General features: G+C 49.5%; 1 protein-coding gene across 1 annotated transcript; it reads right to left on the bottom strand.

Moving 5' to 3' along the window:
* Positions 1-3,263: 3,263 nt before the first annotated feature.
* LOC103164921 (keratin, type II microfibrillar, component 7C-like) lies at positions 3,264-7,913 on the bottom strand. The gene is made up of 5 exons (XM_007656021.3): positions 7,826-7,913; positions 6,705-6,830; positions 5,682-5,899; positions 4,102-4,133; positions 3,264-3,574 (listed from the first exon to the last, which is right to left on the bottom strand). Exons 1-5 carry the CDS (start codon positions 7,832-7,834, stop codon positions 3,264-3,266), a joined length of 696 nt encoding a protein of 231 aa, XP_007654211.2. The 5' UTR covers positions 7,835-7,913.
* Between the last annotated feature and the right edge of the window lie 1,141 nt (positions 7,914-9,054).

Here is a 9,054-nt window from a genome sequence, read left to right as displayed (position 1 = left end):
TTGGACACAGTCCCTGTCCCACTTGGGATCACGGTCTTCATCCCTGTTTTACAGAAGAGGTAACAGAAGCACGGAGAAGTGACTTGTCCAAAGTCCTCAACAGATGAGTGGTGGAACTGGGATTAGAACTCAAGTCCCCTGACTTCCAGGCCCGAGATCGACCCCCTAGACTATGCTGTTTCTTGACCAGGGTCTTCAGCTAAATGGGGGAAACAGACCAAAGATGCTCTCTGCCACCCAGTGCCCTGGGTGAGACGTTTGAGGAGAATGGACCACAGCAGGATACCCAAACAGCGGCTGGGCAGTGTGCTGAAATCCCCCAAGTGCTTAGTACAGTACATCGCCTTGGGCAGGCACTCAATAAATAACATTGGTGAAACTGGGAAACTGGAAAGAAGGGGGACAGAGGAAATGCTTTAAGCTTGTCTCTAGACTGTAAGCTTGTTATGCGCATACTGATTTTGTTGCATTGTACTCTCCCAAGCGCTCAGTACAGTGCTCTGCGCACAGTAAGCGCTCAATAAATACCATTAATTGACTGATTTAAGGATTCAGCAAAATAATACCTCAGGTGATATTGCCTGAGAAGCAGCGTGGCTTGGTGGAACGAGCACGGACTTGGGAGTCAGAGCTCGTGGGTTCTAATCCCGGCTCCCCCGCTTGGCTGTGTGACTTTGGGCAAGTCACCTAACGTCTCTGTGCCTCAGTTACCTCTTCTGTAAAATGTGGATTAAGCCTGGGAGCCCCACGTGGGGACAGCCTAATAACTTTGAATCTACCTCAGCACTTAATGCTTGGCACATAGTGAGCACTTAACACATACTATCATTATTATTATCCCAAACAAAACCCGAGAAGCTCATCCCCCCAGGTAGACCAGCGCGACCCAGAAAAGAGGAGCAGAAGCTGGGGATACCACAGCTGAATCCGCAGTACGACAATCATCACTGTATTGTACTCTCTTTGGCGCTTAGTAGAGTGTTCTGCACACAGCAAGCGCTCAATCAGTGCAGTTGACTCACTGATGGGAAGAATAGACTGTAAACTCTCTGTAGACTGTAAGCTCATTATGGGAAGGGAACTTGTCCATTGATTCTATTGGATTGTACTCTCCCGAGCGCTCAGTACAGTGCTCTGCACATAGTAAGTGCTCAAAAGATACCATTGATTGATTGATTGGAGGATGATGCGGCAAGGAGGCTAAAGAGAAGACAGTGCCCAGCACTGCAAGCCGCAAATCTGTGTGTGTTCATAGTCTGGCGAGACTCTGTCCCTCGTTGGCTTTTTCAATCACACACTCCCCCGTGAAGTGGCATCTTGGATCCAGGAGGATAGTTTATGTATTCAATCAATCACTATGACAAGTATCCATGGGGTAATGGATAGAGCACAGGCCTGAGAATCAGAAGGTCATGGGTTAATTAATTAATTAATGTGGGTATTTGTTAAGCGCTTACTATGTGCCAAGCACTGTTCTAAGTGCTGGGGGAGATACAGGGTAATCAGGTTGTCCCACGTGAGGCTCACAGTCTTCATCCCCATTTTCAGGTGAGGGAACTGGGGCCCAGAGAAGTGAAGTGACTTGCCCACAGTCACAGAGCTGACAAGTGGCAGATCGGGATTCGAACCCATGACCTCTGACTCCCAAGCCCGGGCTCTTTCCACTGAGCCACGCTGCTTCTCGGGTTCTAATCCTGGCTCCGCCACTTGTCCGCTGGGTGACCTTGGGCAAATCACCTCACTTCTCTGGGCCTCAGTTACCTCATTTGTAAAATAGGGATTAAGAATGGGAGCCTCATGTGGGACAGGGACTGTGTCCAACCCAATTTGCTCGTACCCACCCCAGTGCTTAGTACAGTGCTTGGCACATAGTAAGCACTTCAATACCATTATCATTATTAATAACGATAATAACAATCTATTGAGCCTTTCCTGTGCGCAGAGCACTGTACTAAGCACATGGGAGAGTAAAATAAAACAGAGTTGATAGACATCCCTGCCCACAGAGAAATAGGTGGGGAACACGAGGGGAAGAAGAGGGAGTGAGTCTCCAAAACTGGAGGAGATCTCAAGAGGTCATCTGGTCCAGCCCCCTGCCTCCAGGTGAACAATTAAATCATTCAGAAGAGGATCGGTTCAACCCCCGAAGATTATACTGTTGTACTATTATATTGTTGTATTGGCCTCTCCCACCTGCTTAGTACGGTGCTCTGCACCCAGTAAGTGCTCAATAAATAGGATTGAATGAATGAACGAAGATTCCCACGGATGGAAGCTGCCTCCTTCAGTGATGGGTTTCAGCACCGAGTCCCCCTCTCAGCCAGGAAGTTCTCCTTTATGTCTATCCCATTTCCTTCTTGCTGCACTGAGAGGTCATTGGGTCCCCTGGGGACATAGGGAACAACCGGTCAGCGTCCACCTCATAAAAACCCATCAGAGGCTTGGAGACAATGATTCAGAATGCTTAGCCTTCCCTTCTCCGAACTCCACACCCCGATTCCTGTCATCTTTCCTCTGAGGGCCAATTTTCCAACCCTTTCAACGAGCCTGTCACTCTTCTCAGGACTCTCCCCAGTTCCCCATAAAAGGCAGGGACCAAACCGGATTTGCATTCCTTGACGTTTGTCCCGAGCCTGGACTCAGCCTGCAGTGGGAGGGATTCGTGTTAGACTTTCAACAGGCTTGGCCAAAGAGGAGATGCAGGGACATCTCTCTCCAGGGAGGACATGGGACCACTGAGAAAGACATGGGGGTGAGCAGCCCTCCTGGGACAGGTGGACAGCTCAGCCCATAGGCAGGGGAATGGACCGGATGGCTTCTCTTGGTGGGAGATTCATGACCGAGTCACCAGCTTCAACCAGCGGTGACTGGGCACTGACCGGTCACCTGGGAGGGCACAGAGAAGGAGGAGGTAATCCTCGATGGGCTGCCGGTTTGCTGAGGGAGACTGGACACGGAAACATACGAGGCCACACACGCGTCACAACACACCTTGTGCTGGAGGAGTGCAGGAGGGTGAAAGGACCAGAGCACGAGCTGCAGCAGGAGGAACTGCGGTTAGACTCTCGAGAGCCTTAGCGTTGGGCTCCAAAGCCAGTCTCCATCTCCAGGCTCCTAGGGCAGGGGGCAGAGGCCCCAGAGGCAGGGGGATGACCTGACCTCTTGGGGCCCCTTCCAGCTCTAAGGGAGGGGGGAGTCACCTTGGGGAGGGGAGGGAGGGTACTGGGAGAACGCCTCATTTCTGCCGGCAGGACAAGAAGGAATCAAGTGAGACACCTGGGGTAACTTTGATGGGGAAAGTGGTTTACTGTCAAGGCTGCCAGAGGCAGAGAGAGGAGGGGGCGGGAGTCCGATAGGGCTGCCCTGTGGGTCAGACGGGGGGAGGGCTGGGGTGGGCAGCCGAGGGGGTGGGGACGGCGGGAGGCGAGGGGGGCATCTACAGCGCCGGCCGGGGCGGCGGCAAGACCCAGGTCCGCACGGGGCTCTGGAGCCGCAGCCGCTGCTGGTCCCGAACTGACTCCAAGTGAGGATGGAAGGCCTCTGTGGACTTCCCTGCCTCTGGAACGGCTCATGGCTGGGAGAGACAGACACGGGGGCCAGGTCACAGCGGGTCAGGCAGAGGGGACACCTCCCACCCCCAGAGAGACCTCTGAGCCCACTGTGGGCAGGGAATCTGTCTGTTTATTGGTATATTGCATCTCCCAGGTGCTTAATACAGTGTTCTACACATACTAAGCACTGAATGAATACAAATGAATGAATGAATGAATCCTGGCCCTGTCTTGAAGTCCTTCTATACGCATTGTACTCTCCCACGTGCTTAGTACAGTGCTCTGCACACAGTAAGCACTCATCCCTTCGGTCTTCCTTCCAGTCCCAAAGCACTTATGTACATATCTGTAATTTTATTTATTTGTATCGATGTCTGTCTCCACAACTCTAGACTGTGAGCTCGTTACGGGCAGGGAATGTCACTATTTATAGTGTTATGGTTGGACTGTATTTTCCCAAGTGCTTAGTACAGTGCTCTGCACACAGTAAGCACTCAGTAAATAGGATTAAATGAACGAATAAATACGATTGAGTGGATGAACTACTTACAGATGCTCTCAGCACCACTGTCTTCACTCTGCCTGTTAGGAGGGGAAGAAGGTGAGTGAGTTCTTCCCCCAGAAGAAACCATAGCCGTCCACAGGCTAAAAGGGCCATAGAGGTCACCATATCCTAGGCGTTTCCTCTCCCTTTGAAGATTCCTAGAGATGGAGAGCCACAACGACCGGCTGACCTCATTCGAAAGTTCTCTGCTCTCTAACCTCCAGTCATCCTGCTGCACCTGGAGATTCATTTCCTTTGGCTCTAGCTTCAGAAGGAAGGATGTTCTTTTTCTACCCCGGCGGTCTGAGTCCCCAGTGGATAGCTGGACATTTGGGGGGAGCTATTTCCCACTATTCTCATCTCTGGTTTCTAATCTGCCTCTAACCCACTTCCATCAGAATGCTACCTACCAGAGGTCCCGCCTCTAAAAATGTCAGTCATCAGCCCAGGAATGAGTGGAGTCCTTCCTTGTCCCCACCCTGAGTATTGCTGGTGGATCTCTCCCACCTTACATTGTCCTAAGGATGGTAATAATTAATAACTGGTACTATTTAAGTGCTTACTATGCGCCAAGCACTGTACTAAATCTGTAGATACAAGATAATCAGATCCCATGAGGGGCTTACAGTCTAAACGGAAAGGAAAATAGGTGTACTGAATCCCCATTTTACAAATGAGGAAACTGAGATATGACAAAGTTAAGTGACTTAAACAAGGTCACACAGCAGGAGGATGGAAGAGATGAATTAGAACCCAGGTCCTCAGTCTGCCAGGCCTCAGTTGTTTCCACTAGAATACACTGCTGCCCATGAACAGAGAGATCCAGGGTGAGGTGGAGCCCTCCATTTCCCATCTCTCAGAAGTTTGAAGTTATCTATTTATTCATTTATATTGATGTCTCTCTCCCCCTCTAGACTGTTAGCTCATTATGGGCAGGAAACGTGTCCGCTAATAATAAGTGTACTTGTTAAGTGCTTCCTATGTGCCAGGCACCGTACTAAGGCCGGGATGGAACACGTAAAGGAGTTGGACACGGGTACCTGTCCCACCTGGGGCTCACAGTCTTCAATCCCCATTTTACAGCTGAGGTAACTGAGGCACAGAGAAGTTGAAGTGGCACGCCCCAGGTCACCAGCAGAAAAGATGTCGGAGCCCGGAATAAGAATTCGTGACCCTCTGACTCCCGGGCCCTTTGCTCTAGCCACTAGGCCATACTGCATGACTATACTCTCTACAATCACTATGGCTACCTGTTACAGCTAATACTAAATCACTCCAAGGATCTCTAGTTGAATGCAGGGGTCCATGACAGTCAAAGTTCCAGAGTCAGGGATCTGTCGGGCAATTCAGACTCCTTTGCCTGGATCTACACGACCCAGATTCCTCAGATTCTGAGCAATATCCTCATCTAGAAACTTCAACAACCATTCCTATTGTAATCTCCCAAATGCTTAGTCCAGTGGTCTACATGTAGTAAGCACTCAAAAAAAAACCAACATCAGTGATCGATTTAACAATAAAGGTGGAGCCCAGAGGGGATGGGGTGGTGGACACCTTTCCCAACCCTGCAGGGCTCCAGGACTCACAAGCTCTCCTCATCCTCCAGCAGCTGGTAGGTGGCCATCGCGATGTCCAGCCCCAGCGTGGAGTTTATGACTTCCTGGTACTCCTTGAGCAGGGAGGCCATGTCCCGCTTGGCCTTCTGCAGGGCTTCCGTCAGCCCAGCCAGCTTGATGTGGGCATTCCTCAGCGAGGCCTTGCCCTGCTGCTCCGCCTGGGCTCCGGTCAACTCCGGCCTGCCCATCTGCAGAGACAAGGTGGGAACGAAAACGGTTAGTCCCTCTCCTTAAGAACCTCCAGGGGTTGCCCATCCACCTCCACATCAAACAGAAACTCCTCACCATTGGCTTTAAAGCACTCCATCACCTTGCCCGCTCCTGTCTCACCTCGCTGCTCTCCTAGTACAACCCGGCCCGCACAGTTCACTCCTCTAATGTCAACGGTCTCACTGTACCTTGATCTATCTTGTTGCCAACTTCAATCTCTACCACGTTGGATTTGGATTTGATTGTCCCCTTTGGCTGACCAATAGGCTGTCCAGACAATGTATAATATATTGCTATATTACTATACTATATTATGTTGTTATAGTATTATACTGTTGTATTGTACTCTCCCAAGTGCCCCGAAGCCTCCCCAGACTAAGCCTTCCTTTCCTCTTCACCCACTCCCTTCTTAGTCGCCCTGACTTGCTCCCTTGGTTCTTCCCCATCCCAGTTCCGCAGAACTTATGTATATATCTGTAATTTATTTATTTGTATTGATGTCTTTCTCCCTCACTCTAGATTGTAAGCTCATTGTGGGCAGGGAGTGTTTATTGTTGTATTGTACTCTCCCAATCAATAAACATGATTGAATGAATGAATGAATAATTGCACCTTGGAGTGATTATTTAGGGGGAGAGTGCTGTGTCTTTGTCTGGCAACCTGACATTTCTCTGAACCTCAGTTTCCCAACACACAGAGGCTGTGGGTAGAGGGGGTCCCGAATGGTCCGTGTGGGCAGAGAGAGAGAGGAGCGAACTGGAGCTCCCAGCAGCTCCTGGGTACCTGGTTCCTGGCGTTGCGGTACTCTGCGGAGAGTCGCTGGATGGCTCGATTCATCTGGTTGAGCTCTTCCTTGCTGCACCTCAGTTTCTCCCTGCGTTGCCGCACAGCAGGCTTCACCTCCTCACACTGCCGGGGATGGAGGGCATGGGGTCAAGGGGCAAAGGGGATGGGGGAGCGGGGGAGGAAAAGGGAGATTTCCAGGTCACTGGGTTTCAGTCAGCTCAGGTCACGCAAACCCACCAGCTAACTCTAACACTTATGAGCTCATTTATACCCTTCCTCAGAACGCATAGATATTTCTCTTGACCTCTCTAGCTGAAAGTATTTTTTTTATGTTCGTTTCCCCCCCGTAGAGGGTAAGCTCCTTGTGGGCAGGGAATGTGTCATTTCTTTATTCTGTAAGTATAATAATAATATAGTCAATCGTATTTATTGAGCATTTACTGTGGGCAGAGCACTGTACTAAGCCTTTGAGAAAGTACGATATAACAATATAAAGGACACATTCCCTCTCGGCAATGAGCTTTCAGTCTGGAAGGGGAGAAAGACATGAATATAAATAAATACATTACACCCTCTAGAGACTGTCCCAGAACCCACACCAAAAACCCAGGTCCCTGGGCAACAGGCAGAGCACAGAGTCTTGTCTACCTAATTATATTACCTACCCCAGCACTTAGAACAGTGCCTGGCACATAGTAAACGCTTAAGAAATACCATTATTATTATTATTACACATGTGGGTCAAGCAATCTCATCAGCTGCCCAGATAAAGGACTGGGTAATGGATCCAAAGATTCCAGTCCCTTTTTCGGTGGTGTTGACCAGCAAGGATAAGAGTTCAAATTCACTTCCCTAAGCCCCAAATCTGAATCTCTCCTGGAGTGGTGAAGACAGAGCATTTGGTTTCAACCCCATCTGAGCTCCCTCCCCTGCCCCTCTAGACTGTGAGCTCGTTGTGGGCAGGGAATGTCTGCTGGTTGTTGTATTGTACTCTCCCAAGTGCTTAGTACAATGCTTCGCCTGCAGTAAGCGCTCAGTAAGTACAATTGAATGAATGAATTTAAGAGGGAGTTCGGGGGGCTCTCTTCGCACAGATCCGGGCCCTAGGGTGGACTTACCAAAGACATCTCCCTCGACCAACTTCTGCTGCTTAGTCCAATGCCAGGTTCTGTCTCTGGCGACTGGAGAACCCTGGGGGGTGGCTCCAATCCGTGCCCCCACCTCCCCGGAGCCGGGACCACTGTGACCTCACCAGGCTCCAGTGTCAAGGACTCGGCTTCTGCCGCCCTGCAGCTGGCGATGTCTTTGTATCCACACCGCCACGTAGGCCAAGATGCAGCCCGTATCTGGCTGTTGGTAATAGTAATAATAATTATGGCGCTATGTGCCAAGCACTGTTCTAAGTGCTGGGGTAGATACGAGCTAATCAGGTTGGACAAGGGGATCACACTCTTAATCCCCACTTTACAAATGAGGTAAATGAAGCACAGAGAAGCGAAGTGACTTGCCCGAAGTCACATAGCAGACATGTGGCAGAGACGGGATTAGAACCCAGGTTCTTCTGACTCCCAGATCTGTGCTCTATCCACTTGGCCATTTTCAACCACCCCTGAAGTGTCCAAGTTGTGGGCCAAGAACACACAGACCTCCACAGCTCTTGTCACTGACATACCAACAGGACAAACTTGTTGGCCCCGAGAAGTCACATGGACTAGTGGAAAACACACAGGGCTGGGAGTTAAAGGACTTGGGTTCTGATTTTGGCTCGGCCACACTTCTCTGGGCCTCAGTTTTCTCATCTGTAAAATGAGGATTCAATGCCCGTTTTCTGCCCTACTTAGACTATAATGGGGTAGGAATTGTGTCCAACATGATTATTTTGAATAGCTTGGCACTTAATAAATGCTATTATTAATAGTAGTGTTTTTAAGTGCTGCTACTATTACTATTATTGATAATAATACTAATAAAAAGTCTTCCTTGATTAACCGCACCTGGGACTCCAGGCTATTCCGATCTATTTCCGAATCACTGAATCCTCTCAATCCACACTACTACTTGATGTATTTCTACTTTCTCAGCATGAAAGGACAAATTACTATTCATTGTGCACGCTGTCATTAATTTGGATTATTTATTCATCCAATCATATTTACTGAACACTGTGCTAACCATTTGGGAGAGTATAATATAACAAACAGACACATTGCCTGCCCACAACGAGCTTAAAGCCTAGAGGACTGTACCTCTACCTCACCTTAATTCTGCGCCCTCACCCTGGTACATTTGCTCAATGACTCCGTACACCCTCTTTCTTCCTCCTGTTCCCACTCTTGGTAAATAATTG

The sequence above is a fragment of the Ornithorhynchus anatinus genome, chromosome 10 (assembly GCF_004115215.2).
Source record: "Ornithorhynchus anatinus isolate Pmale09 chromosome 10, mOrnAna1.pri.v4, whole genome shotgun sequence".
NCBI classification, from domain to species: Eukaryota; Metazoa; Chordata; class Mammalia; order Monotremata; family Ornithorhynchidae; genus Ornithorhynchus; species Ornithorhynchus anatinus.
This window is presented reverse-complemented; position numbering and strand designations above follow the sequence as displayed.

Coding starts and splice junctions, on each gene's coding strand:
- LOC103164921 (XM_007656021.3), bottom strand. Junction 4,134..5,681: donor CTGGAGGATGAGGAGAGCTT/GTGAGTCCTGGA, acceptor CCCTCCTAACAG/GCAGAGTGAAGACAGTGGTG. Junction 3,575..4,101: donor CAGTGGTGCTGAGAGCATCT/GTAAGTAGTTCA, acceptor TGTCTCTCCCAG/CCATGAGCCGTTCCAGAGGC.